This window comes from Wyeomyia smithii, chromosome 1, assembly GCF_029784165.1.
Source record: "Wyeomyia smithii strain HCP4-BCI-WySm-NY-G18 chromosome 1, ASM2978416v1, whole genome shotgun sequence".
Taxonomy (NCBI): domain Eukaryota; kingdom Metazoa; phylum Arthropoda; class Insecta; order Diptera; family Culicidae; genus Wyeomyia; species Wyeomyia smithii.
Window position 1 is genome coordinate 164,114,840 of NC_073694.1, and position 17,642 is coordinate 164,132,481.

A 17,642-nucleotide genomic window follows, 5' to 3' on the forward strand; every position below is an offset into this window, starting at 1 on the left:
TGCGCTCAGGTACATACTTTTACCGGTATCACTGTACAAGATTCTGGAAAATTACTTTTCCCGAACCGCGTACTTGTTTTCAACACGGAGAAGGGTCAGAAGTGCGTCCCAATTTCCGCAGGAGTTCCGTAAGGTTCTATCCTAGGACCGGTGTTGTGGAATGTCACGTATGAGGGGGTGTTAAACTCAAGTTCCCTGTAGGATTTGTGATCGCCAGCTTTGCAGCCGACATAACGCTAGAGGTCTACGGAGAGGAGGTCGAGTTGATGGCCGCGCACTGTATATGCAGAGTTGATGACTGGATGCACTACAGAAAACTGGAGTTAGCGCACCATAAGACGGAGGTCACGGTTGTGAAAAGTCGCAAATCAGAGCAACAGGGGGTGGTCAGAGTCGGAGACTGCACCATTACCTCAAAGCGATCATTGAAGCTCTTGGGGGTTATGGTTGACGATAAGCTAACGTTTGAGATCCACGTCAACTATGTTTGTAAGAGGGCTTCAACGGCAGCACTATCTCGAATGATGTCGAATAGCTCAGCGGTGAATGGTAGCAAGCGTATACTTCTTGCCAGAATAGTCTCGTCCATACTAACAGTCCGGCCGTACTAACAGTTATCATGGTAAACTGGAAGTACCTACAGGCTCATGTGCCTGAGAGTTGCGAGTGCGTTTTGCACAGTGTCATACGACACAGTCTACGTCCTGTCCGACATGATGCCTATCATAATAGCCATTAGGAAGGACGTTGAATGCTTCGACCAACGTGACACAAGGGGCATACGAGGTACAAGCAGATCATTATCGATGATCAGATGGAAGCAGGAATGGTCCAATTACTCGAATGGTGGACGCACCGACTTATGCCGGTGGTAACCGGATGGATCGGGAGGCGCCATGGCGAAGTTAACTTCTACCTACACAGATCCTGTCAGGTCACGGTTGCTTCAAGCAGTATCTAGACAAGTTCGGGCATGCGCCCCCCCCCCCATGTGTCCCGAGCGCGTGAATGCGGAAGAAACTGCTGAGCATGTTTTCTTCGTAACAATGTCTTCGTTTTGCGTGTTGGCAGCAAATTTTCCCCCTACCTAAAAAAAAGGCAATCAGTGTTTGTGTTAAGCAGGTATTAGACGAAGCAAATATTTGCTATTTTTCAATACAGATTTTATTTTGTGCGAATAAAAATCGTACCAAAAATAGTAAATATTTGCTTCGTCTAATACCTGCTTTAGACTGATGGTACGAAGAGCGACGATTGAAACACCGGAGCCCGTATATAATACTGATTTTTGGCCTCGGTGTTTCATAACACTGGTTTCACGTAAGAAATAATGTCAACAATGTGAATATATTTGAAAACGCTTCGCTTCGTATAAGACCTAGCAGAGCCATATGGCAGTGAGCGAGGTGTTTCTACGAAGTTTCGGCATTCGGCTACGGCTTCTACGAAACTGAAGCCCTCGTCTCCGGTGTTTGCCGAAGTTTGAAACACCGGGACCGAAAATATAACACTGACATGGGCTCCGGTTTTTCAATCGTTGCCCTTCGTGCTCACTGAGTGGTAGTTACAAAACACGCCGTGTTGTGTTTCAAATATGTATAGGGTGATTGATCGTGGTTCGCATCTGTCTCGTTGTTTTTCATGGCACCCTAGGAATGAATGCAACATTTTTCTGAAATTGCAATACCTTTCAACTAAAATTTAGATTGAATAGAAAGAGCAACTATAGACGATTAAATTAGTTGACTTTAAAAACACCTGATGTCTAGTAAATATCATTGGTATGAGTTTTAATGCGAGCGAAATTTTGATCCTGGTTCGTGCCATGTTGATCGTGGTTCGCGTCATTTATGATCCTGGTTCGTTCTAATAAAAAATAGAAGTTCTGCACTTAGCAGTGTGTAAGAAACTTGTACATAATTAGTATTCAGATGATTTCGAACTATATGGATTCAGACATTTTTTTGTTAAACGGAAATTTACTTTGACAGTTTCACATTTTTTTTCTGAACGGACTTCCTCACTGCGCCCAGAATCTTTGATCTATCGTGAGATATGCCCGGGTGTCTGCTTCACCCGCGCTTCTATTATTAGCAATACCGCTATTAAGAAGTTGGATGATTATAATTATTTATTCATGGTAGTGTTTAATATGATTTTATTCTTCCTTTTCATATTTACTGCTCTACCATACAGAGTTTTGTTCCTCCTGCCAAATATCCCCACTTATAATTTCCTGGAGAAGTTTGTGGGACGACTTTCTGGCCAGTTTCATTATTAGAGGGACTTATTAATTTTAATGGCCAGAAAATCAATGTTAACTTGCCTTGTTAGTTAAATTTTTTTTTTTTACCCAATTCCTGTGTTTTATAGAAAAGTCCGTCTGTTTGTTTCGATGTTTTTCCAGAGCGGTTGACTGAAACTCTCAGGTTAAAAATAAATAATACGCACTGCCCCTAGCGGGGATTTGGTGAAACTATTAGGACGAACCACGAACATTTGCAGCGCGAATCAGGATCAAAAACCTAATATTGTATTATTAAAGAAAAAACTCAATCGAAGAACTTTTTCTATAATAAAAGTTTCAATACTGGTAAATTATGGATGGATCGACTTTTTAAACTTAATTTGAAGTTTTATATCACGAGCTAAAATACTGTAGAGAAGTTTAAAAAGACTGCTTCGGTGAAGACATTGGCAGCCGAATTTACATCTTTCATTAGCTTAGCTATCAGGGCTAGTTGAAGTAGTTTCCTTTAGAAAAAATCAAAGGTATGTATTGTTAAAAAATAGCAGCAGCTTTAGAAATTTATTTAATTCAAAATCTTCGACTATTCAATGGTTTATCGATGATTTAGTTAATAGCACGAACCAGGATCAGTTTTTGCATAGTGCGAACCACGATCAATCACCCTATAACTCAGTGCAGAGCGTGGTTTGGACATGGCTGTTCTACAGTGCTGGACACTTAAGAAACAAAGCCAGCAATACCAATAATATCAGCTGCGTTACAGAAATTATTTTTTTAAAGATTTTCAGTAAAGTTGCGCTCTTGGGTGACAAACATTTAATATTTGGAGTAAAAAAGGGCTGTTGATAATCTTGCGGTTAAGTTTTTTGAATTATTGAAGTGTATGTGTTAATATATTTCAATAAATAATAGTTTTTGTTTTGAAAAGACAAGATCACACCTTTTGGTTTTCGTGTTGTTTTGTATGGCTTTTTTTATTCTCTATGTTTTTGAGTTGCTGATTCTTTCATTTGTCGAATTGTTTTGACTACTATAGACACTATTTGATTTGTGATTTTAAATTTCTAAATTAAAATCTTAATAAGCTTCACTGACACAATTGTAAACAACATTGTATAACGCTCGTCCAATCGGGATAAGCAATGGGAATGATGATAGACGTTATTTTGCGTGGTCACATATAAGATATCTTGCACACCGAGTACCTTTCCGGAATCAATCATTCAACTATCATAACGTTAAGTATTTGAGCAACTGCAAAGGGCTCCTCACTTTAACGAGAACATTTTATCTGATCTATGCTCGAGAGCGGCATAACGTTTGTGTAGCAGTAGCAATCGATCAACGTCCTTCCTGTCCATCCTTCGGATGAACGCTCAAGCGCACAGTTGCTGCTGATTTAGGAAACATTCCCGAGTTTTTTTTACATGCACCCTGTTCTACAGGGTATACTGTACGGGTGTGTGTGCTCAGAAAAAAAAAACTTTTTTTCCCGTTGGCATTTGTCTAGAGGTGTAAAGACCGGTGTGTTTGATGTCGTCGGAAAACACAGACTTTCTGTTTTTGCGTATTTGTAGCTTATTTCTTGTTGTGGTTTTTATCCGACAATATTTCATCTAGTTTAATTGCTAGTAAACTAATAAAACAAACATCCAGACCCCTAAAACGGTTCCAGAATAATAATTCCATGACAATCCGTCATTCCATGTGTCAGGGTATTGGAAAACTCCTAGCACCAGGGATGACAAACATTCCGAAATCCAATTACGGTGCTATCCTTTTTCCGTCACGCGGCGATTGAGGTTGGCCTTGTTACACCGGCAATAGCGCGGGGCAAGTTATTGTGTCTTTTTTTTTGCTTGCGGTGTGATATGACAAATTCTGTACACTTTTATAAGTACCTACTCTCAATATTGACTTTGGACTAAATGGAATCGTTTGCGGAATTCCGCAATCTCCGACATGAGGAATGAGTTGCGAAAATATCAACTGAAACCGGTTCAAGAGTAGAACTGGTATGACTTGCAAAGTTGTTTTTAAGGTGAGAGCCGTACTTGACATGCCACAGAGATTCGAGATTAAATCCGGTAAAAATGCTTCTGTCGGTTAGAATACGAATACGGATTATAAATATAATGTTTCGTTTCCTTTGGAACGTTCTTGCATATAGGATTTTCGTACTATATTTGTTCATCGGTGGTTTTCGAGCTACACCAGAACTTTACGTTTGGTTGGGAAATGTGACACGGAAATGAAATTACACTGAAAATATTATATTTTCGCTAGATACTAAATAGGTAGAAGTGTCGATTACGTCGAGTTTGACGTCTTTCCATAAACTAATATCATGTCAGAAATCTCACGCAAAGCTTTTCTGCCAAAGAATAGCTTCATCATAAAAGTTTGGCCTGCACGTAATTTTGTCTGGTGTGTATACCGGGGCTCATCATTGCCATCATCGTCGTAACTGTCGCGTCGAAAGCACTCAGCCCTGAGCATGGTTTAATCTTTCGCGGCGAGGCGACGCCAACGGGGAAAATATATATATGAAGGTAATGGCCTTCGGTTGCCAGGACTGGCTTCCCGTGTTACACAGGTTCGGTGGGGGGAGAAACAACTTGTTATGAAGGTATGACACGCCATTCATCATAATCATCATTGTCAGCACTATCATCTGCCCGTACGGTTTGGCTATTTTATGTTCCTCGTAGGCGGGATGGGTTTGTGGAAGAGATTACGGTCTTCTCACCCCACACTAGCGGAATTCCGCTCGAAGCTCATAGTTAATGGAATCGAGTGACTGGCTGAATTTAGGACTTCTTTTGACATTTTGTAGCCACTGCATTTATGTGTTACCACTATTACCGACCGGTGTCGATTAGACACCGCGGCTATTAGGAATTGTCTGAAACTGAATGTTTCGGTCTTATTTTTCTATATTTTTTTATTGACTAATGTAATTTCTTCACTATTTTTTTTTGTTCACAAGATTTATTTGACATGGCATAATAAGAAAAAAATGTTTAACGTCGCCAGACATTGCTCCACTGTGAGTATAAATCCTTCTGCCCTTTGGTATCGACAGTTACCTTAAACGTCGTGGCGCCGTACAAAGGTGCCGAAAAGAACGCATTGTTGTTCACTACTTGACGAAGGTTCGCAGAAGCGTGAAATATGACCAGGATGCGTTCAATATCTGAAATCAAAAGTGCATTGAAACGATCTTGCGTAGGGCCAAGCACTTCAACATACTCACCAAGGCAAAACTGTTGATGGTTATGGGCCAGAACTTCCACGCCATTAGCTTCATCGGCCGTTGGGCCCGCTGAATGATGGGAATCAAATTCCTGCCAAACCGTGCGTCATCTGCCTGGATCTGATACCAGCGGCAATTGTAAACAGCTTGCGCCAGCCGGGTACTCTACAACGATAATACAAAACGCATAATAGACGCTTGTTTTAAGGTGGAGTACCTGCTGCGGGCCATACAAACTCAAGAACCTCATCACCGTAGTAGCAGAGGAAAAATATCTCCACCAGGCAGCAACCCATGAAGAGAGCCATCTTGGTAACAACGTAAAAGTCAGCTATCTGAAGTGAGATTTTTTTTTCAAATGGATTAAAATGACTCAACTAGGCTGGAAACTTTACTCACAAGCATTAGAAAGGCTTGCACACATATTAGGACTGTACTCGCGGAAAAGTTCAGAAAGAATGTCACACTGAACACGGAATCCATCGTTTCTTTAGCTCTGAAAAGTTTGATATTGAAATAAGTTGAGTATTATGAGAATTGGAAAACAGAAGTTCGAAAATTAGAACCTATTCCGAGAGCTGAATGACAATATGACATGTCTGAAAAACCCAAATTAAGAATGAGAAAAAGAAGTAGAAGACGTACAATAAGTAGAATAAGAAGTAGAACGCACCAACTCGACCTTCCGAAACTTTGTGGGTGTGTAGGCCTTACTACCCTAAACAAATTTGCATATTTTTTTGAAAATTTATCTGTCCTAACAATGGAAAAGGGCTGAAGTTTCTTTTTAATAAACCGATATATCTGAATAGTAACGAAATACAGAGAAAAGTTGCCCAGGGATGACTTTTAGGGAATCGTCTGTACTTTTATTTTCAAGCTCTGAACCAACCAAAGTGAGCACTCTTATCGAAAAAAGGGTTTTCTAAAAAAAATTCTTCAAGCGTCGTTTCCGTGTCTGGTTCACGCAAAAGTTGGAATGTACGTAACCAGATCATTTATGAGCGAAGTTAGAGCATTTACTGATCAAGTTTGGAACCAGTACATCAAATGTGTGCTGGGCATAACGCATTTGATGATCTATCGTATTTTACTACACTATAAAAAAAATTCACCGTGAATTTGTCGAAACCGTGAATTTGTCGAAAAGATAAAAAAGGTTTTTTTTGTGTTGGATATAATTGACATTTATGATATTCTGAGTAAAATGAAGCACTTTCATAGTTCAATGGAATATAAGTTCAAGATATAAACGTATAAACAAAAAAAAAAGTTAGTTCATAACATTTTTCTCCATAGCATTTTCATGAACTTTCTCAAGACAATTAATAATACAATATCAATTTGATCTGTGCTGCCCGTTTTAAAGCATAGTGAGGAGAGTCTAATGCTTGTTTATGTTTAATTGTAGAACCGCTAGATTCTATTATTTTGAAATCTACATTCTATGAGCACTAAACGGTAGGGCTATTTGAGCTATGAATATATCTTTTTCTCAAATGCTCGAATAATGTATAATTATTGCTGCAAAGTCAGTGAAATACGAATTTCACTGTTCGTTTTTCACAAACTTATTACACAAAATAGATTTGGCACTTGGTTACCCTATCCAGAAAATTGATCAAATAAATTGATATAAAACTATACACTCAAAGCTATTTACATGCAAGGACACAAGGCACAAGTGAAAACTTTGTTTCAAATACACTTTCTACAACTGGAAGTATATTGTTCCATATTTTTTGAAAAAACGTGATAAAATCGCAAAAAAGCGCGAGAAATTTGGCGAGTGGTGATAAAAACGATTATTGATAAAATCGAAAAAGCACAGTACTTCAAAAGTTTCAACCGGTGTTGGTATCGTCATAATGATGATGATTTGTACTGGTATTGGTAATGTTCTTTAGGATATTTATTTATTTTCTTATTTGACAACAGGCCTCAAACGGCCCCAATGATAAAACATAAAGTTAAACAAGATTGAAAACACTAAACATTTTTAAAGTAATCTAAAAATAGTTTTCTCATCCTAATCCTTCGAACATTTAAGTCGAAAATATGCGACACACGATTAAACAGTCAGAAGGCAACAAGGCTCGCTATTGGTGGTTTTTCGTTTAATGCACTAGCCTTTATTACGCACTGGTTCGCGAAAGTAAACGGCGGTTTTTTGAGCACCTCAGAACTGATCGTTAGCCCAAAACAGAAGTTTACCGAAACATCATTGTATGTATGATACACATTTTGTTTTCGATGTCAATCCATGTACTCGTTGTACAACTGATACGTAATGCATTTCAAACATTTTTTGTGAGAAATCAGAGCAATCATTGTGCGTTTTGAGAGGACACCTTGGATGATTAAGGCTTGAACTTTTGCGTGTTGTTCAGGATACGTTTGAAAAAAGTTTCGTTAAAACAATTTTTTTCCTTTAACTAGAGTAGTCATTTCGGTTTGTTCAGAAGATTTTTAGGCAACAAAATTTTCTATCGAAAAAAACTCATTTTGTGAGAAATCTGAGAGATCCGTTTGGAAATTATCTTAATTTTCATTTTAAGTATTGAAAAAATAAATAAATTTGAAATTTTACAGTATAAAACAACTTTTTCCAAATCTAAATGTGGTATTGATACATTTTCATTTGGAAAAAAATATTTTCTACTGTAAAATTAAGACAATTTACATACAAACAAACAGTTATAGTCTTAGAGACAAAAAACGTGGAACAGCATTGTTAAAAAACTTTTTTTCTTAAGAGTTTTTCTTCGGTTTGCTGCGAAGAGTCTCAGACAACTGAATTTTGTATCCAAAAGTCTTATTTCGAAAAAAATCTGGGATGACCCATTTTTTTATAATCACTTTTTTTTAAAGTGCTCTTTTTCAGTGTAGGATCTCGTATTGTATTTTTTCAATAATTTTAAATGAAAGTTCAGACAATTCCTTAGCAGTTATACATTAAAAATTTCCTCGATCTCTGGTTAATATCCAGATATATCAAATCATAAAAAAAAATTCAGCCCTTTTCAAATGTTAGTACCGATGAATTTTAATAAAAATTCCAAAGCTGCTTACTCAACCACAAAGTTCCATTTAATTTCACGAGGGTGCTGCCAGCTTTTCAGTAGGGTCGGCACAAAGTCCTTCATAAGTAGAATAAGCAGAAAAAAATGAAGAAATAGAAGAAGTAGACGAAGCAGTAGGAGTAGAAGGAGTCGAAAAAGTAGAAGAAATAGAAGTAGTAGAACAAGCAGAAGAACTAGAAGCACTAGAAGAACAAGAAGAAATAGTAGAGATAGAAAGAATAGAACGAGCAGAAAAAAATTTAAAAAAAAAGAAAGAGAAGTTAAAGGTAGGAGAAGTAGAAGAAGTAAAGAAGTGGAAGAAAAAGAAGAAGTAGCAGAATTAGAGAGAGTAGAAGAAGTTCAGGAAGTTTAAGAAGTTTAATATGCTTAAAAAGTATAAGAAGTGGAAGAAGAAGTAGAACAAGTCAATGAAGTAGAAGAAGTTAAGAAGTAGAATCTTATAAGAAGTAGAAGTCGTGGAAAAAGTTGAAGAGAAAGAAGAAGTAGAAAAAGTAAAATAGGTGAATATGTAGAAGTTGTAGAAGAATTAGCAGAAAAAGAAGAAGTAGACGAAGCAGAAGAAGTACAAAAAGTAGAAGACATAGGAGAAGAAGAAGTAGAAGGATTACAAGAAGTTTGAGAAGTAGAAATCGTTTTAGAATAGGAATAATAAGAGAAAGAAGAAGTAGCAGAAAATTAAAAGAAGTAGAAGATGTACAAAAAGTGTAAATAGAAAAAGTATAAAAGTAAGTAAGTAAGTTTAAAAAGTAGAAAAAGTTGAAGAAGTAGAAGCAGTATAAGTAGAATAAGCAGACGAGGTTTAAGAAGTAGAGTAAGAAGAAGGAATAAATGAAGAAGAATAAGCAGAAGAAGTAGAAGCAGCAGAAAAAGTAGAAGAAGTAGAAAAAGTAAAAGAAGTAAGAAAAGTAAAAGTAGTAGAAGAAGTGGAAGAAGTAGAGAAAGTAGAAGACGTAAGAGACGTAGGTAAAATATATAAAGAAGGAGTAGACAAAGTAAAAGAAGTAGAAGTAGCAGAAAAAGTAGAAAAAATAGAAAGAAAGTAGTAGAGGAAATAGCAAAAGTAAAAAAAGGAAGAAATAGTAAGAGAGAAGAACAAGATGGAGTATAGAAAGTAGAAGAAGTTGAAGAAATAAATGAAGTAAAAGTAGTAGAAAATGTAGACAAATAGAGGAAGTAGAAAAAATGGACTAAGTAGAAGAAGCAGAAGAAATAGTAGACGTAGAAGAAGTAGAAGAAGCAGAGGAAGGAGAAATATTAGTAGAGGAAGAAGGACAATTAGTAGATTAAGTAGAAGAATCAGAAAAACTAGAAGAACTAGGAAAAGTAAAGAAGAAGGTGAAGTAGAAGAAGCAGAAGAAGCAGAAAAAGCAGAAGAAGTAGAAGAAAAAATTGATGAAAAAAAGTTTGAAAAAGTAAAGGAAGAAGTAGAAATAGAAAGAGTGGGAGAAGTTTAAGAAGTAGACGACGTAGAAGATTTTGAACAAGTAAATAAGGTTGAAGCAGTAGAAAAATTGAAAGAAGTCGAAAAAGTAGAAGAAGTAGAAGTCAACTTCGAATGAACGATGTTCAAAAAATAAGAGAAGTTGAAAAAGCAGGAGCAGTATGAATAAAAGAAAGTGGACGAAGTTGAAGAAGTAAAAAGGTAGCAGAAGTAGAAGTCTAAGAATTAGAAGAAGTAGAAGAAACAGAAGAAACAGAAGAAGTTAAATAAATAGTAGAAGTAGAAGAAATAGAAGGAAAAGGAGAAATTGAAAAAGCAGAAGTAGAAGAAGTAGAAAGAGTAGGAAACCTGAAAGAGGTCGTAGGAAAAAAGGAGTAGAATAAATAAAAAAAGTTGAAAAAGTATAAGAAGTTTAAAGAGTAGAAAAAGTTGAAGATGTAAAAGAAATAGAAGAAGTAAAAAAGTAGAAGCGTTTAAGAAGTAGAAAAAGTTAAAGAGGAACAAGAAATAGAAAAAGTAAAATAAGTAGAAATTATAGAAGAAGTAGAATAAGCAGAAGAAGTAGAAGAAGTAGAAAAAGTAGAAGACGTGAAAGACATAAAAGAAGCAGAAGTAGAAAGAGTACGGGGATTTTGAGAAGTAGAAGACGTATGAGAATTGGAATAAGTAGAGAAAGAAGAAGTAGCAAAAAAAATTAAAAGAAGTAGAAGATGTAGAAAAAGTGCAGGTAGAAGAAGTAAAAAAGTAAAAGAAGTTTAAAAAGTAGAAAAAGTTGAAGCAGTAAAAGAAATAGAAGAACTAAGGAAGTAGAAGCATTTAAGAAGTAGAAGTCGTGAAAAAGTTAAAGAGGAAGAAGAAATAGAAAAAGTAATATAAGTAGAAATAACAGAAGAAGTAGAATAAGCAGAAGAAGTAGAAGAAGTAGAAAAAGTGGAAGACGTAAAAGACATAAAAGAAGACGAAGTAGAAAGAGTACGGGGAGTTTGAGAAGTAGAAGACGTATAAGAATTGGAATAAGTAGAGAAAGAAGAAGTAGCAGAAAATTAAAAGAAGTAGAAGATATAGAAAAAGTGTAGGTAGAAGTAAAAAAGTATAAGAAGTTGAAAACAGTAAAAAAAGTTGAAAAAGTAGAAGCAGTATAGGTAAAAAAAGTTGACGAGGTAAAAGAAATAGAACAACCAGAAGTAGTGGAAGAAGAAGAAAAAGTATGAGAAGTAGAAACAGTAAAAGAAGTAAAAAAAGTAAAAGTAGTAAAAAAAGTAGAAGAAGTGGAAGAAGTAGAGGAAGTAGAAGACGTAAAAGACGTAGCAAAATATATAAAGAAGAAGTTGAAAAAGTAAAAGAAGTTGAAGTAGCAGAATATGTAGAAGAAATAGAAAAATAAGAAATAGAAGAGGAGGTAGAAAAAGTAAGAAACTTAGAAGAAATAGTGAGAGAGAAGAAGAAGATGGAGTATAGAAAGTAGAAGAAGTGGAAGAAATAGATAAAGTAAAAGAAGTAGAACATGTAGAAAAAACTAAGTAGAAGCAATAGAATAGAAGAAGAAGCAGAAGAAACTGATGTAATAGTACAAGTAGAAGAAGTAGAGAAGAAGAGGAAGTAGAAAGAGTAGAAGAAAAAGAAGTAAAATTAGTAGAAGAGCTAGAAAAAGGTGAAGGTGAAGAAGGTGAAGTAGAAGAAGCAGAAAAATCAGAAAAAATAGAAAAAAAAGGACGCGAAAAAGTTTGAAAAAGTAGAAGAAGAAGAAGAAATGGAAAGAGTAGGTGAAGTTTAAGAAGTAGACGACGTAGAAGATTTTGAACAAGTAAAAACAAAAAGAAGTAGGAGAAGTAGAAAAAGTAGTAGAAGTAGAAAAATTATGAGTAGAAGAAGTAGAAGTCAACTTCGAGTGAACGAAGATAAAAAAAGACGTTGAAAAAGTAGAAGCAGTACAAGTAGAAAAAGTAGACGAAGTTGAAGAAGTAGAGTAAGCAGAAGAAGTACAAGAAGTCGAAGAAGTAGAAGAAGTAGAAATAGTAGAAGAGATTGAAAAATTAGAAGAAGTCGAGGAAGTAAAAAAGTTGAAGAAGTAGAAAAAGCAGAAGAAATAGAAAAAGTAGAAGAAGTAGAAGAAATTAAAGAAGTAGCAAAAGTAGAAGAAATAGAAGAGGTAGAAGAAATAGAAGAAGCAGTAGTAGAAGAAGTAGAAATAGTAGAGGAGGTAGAAAGAAACCTAGAAGAAGTCGAAAAAGAAAAAGAGTAGAAGTAGAATGAATAGAAAAATTTAAAGAAGTAGAAGAAGTAAAAAAAATAGGAGAATTAGAAAATAAAGTAACGTAACATTCGCTCATACCAGAATTTTTCCACACCTCCGAAATTTGAAGTTATGGTCAAAATACCGTTTTTTAGACCTCACCCGATTTTAACCCGATCAATTCTCAACCGATTTACAATGTTTCCGCAGTTTTGGAAAGGGAAAAAATAGAGCTTGTGAAATATATACAGGTACGTACTAATTTCACCAAAACATTAAAAGCTATTTGAGATTAAATCTAGTTGTTTAAACCTTTCCACGCAATTTTCAACTTAATTTGAAATTTACCACTTATTTTTTTAAGAAAAGCACTACAAAAACACCTGCATTTTGAAGGTATATTCAACTACGAATCAAATACAAGTAATTTTGTGAAAATCGGGTAATATTTGGCTGAGTTATTAATTTTTTAAGTAAAACAGGAATTTTGGCATCTATAGCAAAATCATTTCACGTTTTTACTAATCAGGAAAACAAATGCGAAAACTACTGATGTGACCTGAAAGTTGTTGCTCTAGTTGAGTGTTACTTTCGCCCATACTTAAAGTTTTTCAAATATCTCTGAAATTCGAAGTTATGGTTAAATCCCTGTTTGTGGATCTTTGCTCACAATATTATTTTCAACTTTTAACCGGTTCTCTATGTTATGGCCATTTTAGAAAGGTGAAAAATAGTGCTTTTAAAACATATAGATATGTTCAAAGATTTTACCTGTATGTCATGAGTTGTCTGAAAAAAAAAATAAAAATGGTTTATGTTTTTTTCTGTTTTTTTTTTCAACCTCATTCACAATTTTTCACACATTTCTACAAAAAATGAGCATTAGTTACTGTAGAATTTGGAAAATGCATTTAGTGTCAAGCAAAATAGGCGTTGTTTATGAAAATCGCTTATAATTTGATTGAGAAATGATTTGATGATGATTTGAAACTTACTTCAATGGTTTAAAATCAACGATTATGGTTGAAATCTACATTTTCATCAGATCATTTCTAAGCCTCATTATAACCAATTTTCAAACATATGCTTATTTGTTACAAAATGTGTGAAAAATTGCGAATATAGTTGTAAAAAGTCATTTAAAACATAAACCACCTCATTTATTTTGAAACGGCTCATTGCATATAGGTAAAATCTGTTTTTCGATATGCTTTGAATGTGCTATTTTTTTTATCTTTCCAAAATATAGAGAATCGGTTGAAAAAATACCGAGATAAAAATAAAAACGTGAGCTTAAGTCCAAAAACAATGTTTTGACCATTGTTTCAAATTTTAGGGGTGTTTGAAAAACTTCAAAAATGGGCGCAAATATCACTCGACTAGAGCTACAACTTTTACTAGGTCACATCAGCACTTCTTGCATTTTTTTTTCGTTACACCGTGAAATAATTTTGAGATAGATGCCAAAAAATTTGTTTTACTTAAAAAATTTATAGCTCAGCCAAATATCAACCGATTTTCACAAAAACACTTCTATTTGATTCGTAATTGAATATACTTTCAACATGCCAGTGTAATTGTAGTAATTTTTCCAGAAAAATAAGTGATAATTTTCTAGTTAATTTTGACCATAACTTTAAATTTTAGAAGTGTTTGGAAAATTTAACAAGGCCTACAACCTACATCAAGTCACTTCAGAGGTTCTTGCCTATTTTTTTCATTTGAAGCATTATGCATTTTACCTCAGCAACTTTTGGTGCCACTGTACTAGCTTGCACAGGTTCCGTTTTGCATCATTTCGACCGAACACCTCTTCCTTCTCTTTCGGCTCCATCATGATTTCCAGAGACCGGTTTAGTAGCTGCAACTGCATGGTCAGATGAGCGCACAGCAAACAAAAGATACAATTCGTTCCCTGAAATAGTGCGAACGCGGTTTCCACAAGTCACCCAAGTTTAATTTATTGTTACTACAACAAATCTGGCTTACAACATTGCTAACGGCTACGATGTAACCGGAATACGCCTCGAACGTGTACACCAGATAGTACCACCAGCCGGTGGTAGAATCGAATGGAAACCAGATCACGTACGGCTGGAACCGCTTCCATGCATCCGTTTGCCACTTGTTGAAAAGCATTTCCGCCACCGGTAGGAAGTTGAAGGCGGATACCATGACAATGTTCCCAATGGCGGCAAACGCGGTGATGGACATTGTCGGTCGAAACACCTTGTCACAAAGTTGCCGGTCCGCTAGAGTTAGCAGCTTGGAACAAACATGATTATTTTCTTAAATCGAACTTCTGAAAAACACAATTTCACCTGCTCGTCCCACATGGTTCGAAACTCTTCAATAATGTTCGCAAGGGTGTTTCGGTGGTACGCTAGGCCGTACATTTTAACTAGACCAGTGATGCAAAATGTGGTGCACACAATCTGGGTGGCAAGTTCTTCTACCGCTTCTTGAGTTTCCCGATGTCCATTAAGCAATAAGATCACATTAGTCACCTGTCCAAGCACGCAGTACGAAAGCATCATGAATGTTGTTATAAAACCAGCATTCATTGATAGTTTGTCACGCAGCGAGGTCGGGTATGGTTCAAAAAGGCACCGAATTCCTAAAAAGCCATGTTTCGATAAACAACAGAAGGCTATGTCACTTTGCGAAATTACCGATCGTTTTCTGCACTTTAACAGTGAACTCGAATGTACTGTCGAACTTTAGCGGAGGAGACATCGTCGGAGCAGGGCTGTGAATGTTGTGTCACAAGAGTGTTCATTGATTTGCATATTTAAAGTGATTTCGGAAATTGGAATTGCGGTGAATTATTGATATGAGCGCTTTAATGAGAATTCGTAATAAGGTAGGGAACTCGATATGCTGCCACAAACAAACGTCCTTCGTCGGGTCGGATGTCACTAGGAAGCGATGATTGCTCCTGAAACTTTAATGCTTACCACGCTTCAGTCCGTGCAGGTACGGTGCAAGGAATTACTGAATCATTGATAGTTTGTTGTTCAAGTTGCATATTGCTGTTAACATAAATGAGACTTGGGAAAACGAATCTGATGAACGCCTAGTAACTGGTGACAGTGGCTTGGAAATTAGCCATGAACACCGAAATAACTGCACCAGTATTTATTTTTCATTTAGAATGTGAACTGCAAACCATCCGTAAACATTGAGTTTAACTAGGTGGAGGCGCACGGTGAAGCACAAAAAGCACTAACAACAACCGAATCATATTCATTTGAATTTGAAGTCTAAAATTTAAACATTGAATTTCAATATCTAAAGTTCGAAAATTTAAAGTTCAAAATCTAGTATCCATAAGTTAAACACCAATAAAACTGTTATTTTGGGCGCCTGCTACCTACTTCAAAGAGCACTCCTTTTTTATTTATTCACAAGCTCTTCAATTTGCCACTCACCGCCCAGCTGCGGCGGAAAATATGTTTATTCATTGCACAAGGCGCCATAACCAAACCAGACGATCCAAACGGAAACAGTCATTATGCCCCAGGCCCATCAAATCATTTGTTGCGAACAACTCTGTGCGGATTTGAATTTCCGATTCGAAAAGTTTGAGCTCCCCATCGGCGGCACAAAACGAATACGGTGAACTTGGTTCGAGCTCTCGAATAAAGATATAGTTGTTGTTCCGTTTCAGCCATCAGGAAAGTTGTTTAAAATTTATGGGTTATGACGTTTAATCGGATCGTTACTATAGAAATACATTTGCTTGCCCGGGGGTATCCAAAGAGTATCCAAACCAGCAGCCGAGAAGATTTGTTTGAAGTTAATATCCTGCTGCGAGAAAACCTATGTCAATACGAAATCCTTCTACCTTTACATCGATAAAATTGTTGTGGACTGTCCGAAGAACCTGAATTCAGAAAAGAATCTGTCCCTGAGCCCTGCTACAGGACAATCAGTTAACCTTGTTGCACCTTTTGCTCTTTGGGGTCGAAATAGGAATGACTGCTGTTTAACAATGGTAGTCCGACGCTTTAGCAACGGCTCGTCGATGGGAACCATTTCGAAACAATTTCCGTTACAGCATGGGCGAACTTCTTCGAAGGACGTCTGTTCCAACTTTTTCAGTTGCCTTTTAGTTCAGTTCCCCGAAACAAGCGTTTTAATAATAACAGGTTCTACTGGAATCTCTCCGAAGCGGAGAGCTATTTTGACCCGCAGCTCTCTGACTGAAACGCCACTTTGCTAGACATGAATTTTCGCAATAAGGATTTCACAGGAAAAATATTATCTCTTTGGATCAGTTTTATACAGGAGGACATGCCTTTGACGAGAAAGTGAAGTGCTTCCAAACGATCCATGCCATGCGATCTGCGGATGATTCAAAATCAACCGAATTGTATTTATGAAAATTTATTATAACAATAGGTACCTGCATTCTTAATCTGTTTTGAGTTGAGTTACTCTTGTTTGAGTTTTGAGTTTTGAGTTTTGAGTTACTCTTGTTTGAGAAAACAAGAGTAATAGTCATTTGAAAATTTTGGACTGTTTTTTTTTCTTCCCGCGGTTTTGTTAAATTCACGTAGTAGTAATACTCCAAACGCACTGTTTCATAGTTGGAAAATGTCGCTGGTTATATACTTTTCCATTAATGTTACTGATTAGATAGTCAATAACTTTTCCTCTATTCCGTCCCTTTCATCCATATGGGCATTTGTTGGTAATCAACTAAACAGAATAAAAAACATACATTGTCAATAAATTCTAATTTGACCTGACCAACCAACAACTCTAACCAGAACCACTTCTACACTAACAGCGAAAAAACTGGCGTAAGTGATTCTCGTTAGGTGCAAACGAGAACGACAATGGTCCCCGCTAGCGACCCTCTCGCCGCCGCCGTGGGTTCGGATTAGCATTTTCATTTGCTTGGAAACGCCAGTTTCAGCTTTCCATTTATTATATCGTTACACCTCGCGGACAAATGAAAACCGTCACAGGCTGTGAAAACACCGCTGGCCAACAACAACACCAAAATGACAGCAGAGTGGAGAAGAAAAAAAAAACAGTCCCGGTGCAGTGCCATCTTTGCGCCGAACAATAAAAAAGCACCGCCGGCCGGCCGGTTGCGGATTTCAATTACCCGAGAGGAAAGCGGAAAAATAGCAAGCAAACTTTGAATCAAGCTCCCTTTCCCTCCCCCGTACATCCTCACTTGCTGTCTGCAGGTCAGGACCTAGAGAGTGGGCAGAAATATATCTTTCTGCTTATATTACCAAATCGTTGCGAGGTTCTGTCGATTGGAAGCGGTCCATTCTAAATTCTTATGCAAAGAAAGGCTGGCTGGATTTTGGGCCGCTTTTTAGGCGGAAAGTGAAGAATCCTGGCTGCCTGACGGCCGC

The 17,642-nt window shown here is 36.6% G+C and overlaps 2 protein-coding genes across 3 annotated transcripts in view; one reads left to right on the forward strand and one right to left on the reverse strand.

The window, feature by feature from the left end:
- LOC129731795 (5-hydroxytryptamine receptor 1-like) overlaps window positions 1-17,642 on the forward strand; it is a 184,888-nt gene that overhangs the window by 91,538 nt on the left and 75,708 nt on the right. The window lies entirely within an intron of this gene.
- Window positions 5,178-17,642, reverse strand: part of LOC129731814 (odorant receptor 4-like) — a 39,944-nt gene continuing 27,479 nt past the window's right edge. Inside the window, exons 2-9 of the mRNA XM_055692140.1 lie at window positions 14,937-15,013; window positions 14,586-14,881; window positions 14,254-14,529; window positions 14,007-14,179; window positions 5,907-6,003; window positions 5,741-5,842; window positions 5,508-5,672; window positions 5,178-5,447 (exon numbers count right to left, since the gene is read on the reverse strand). Coding sequence (XP_055548115.1) covers window positions 5,394-5,447; window positions 5,508-5,672; window positions 5,741-5,842; window positions 5,907-6,003; window positions 14,007-14,179; window positions 14,254-14,529; window positions 14,586-14,881; window positions 14,937-15,013 — 1,240 coding nt within the window. The 3' untranslated portion in view covers window positions 5,178-5,393. The remainder of the gene's footprint in view (window positions 5,448-5,507; window positions 5,673-5,740; window positions 5,843-5,906; window positions 6,004-14,006; window positions 14,180-14,253; window positions 14,530-14,585; window positions 14,882-14,936; window positions 15,014-17,642) is intronic.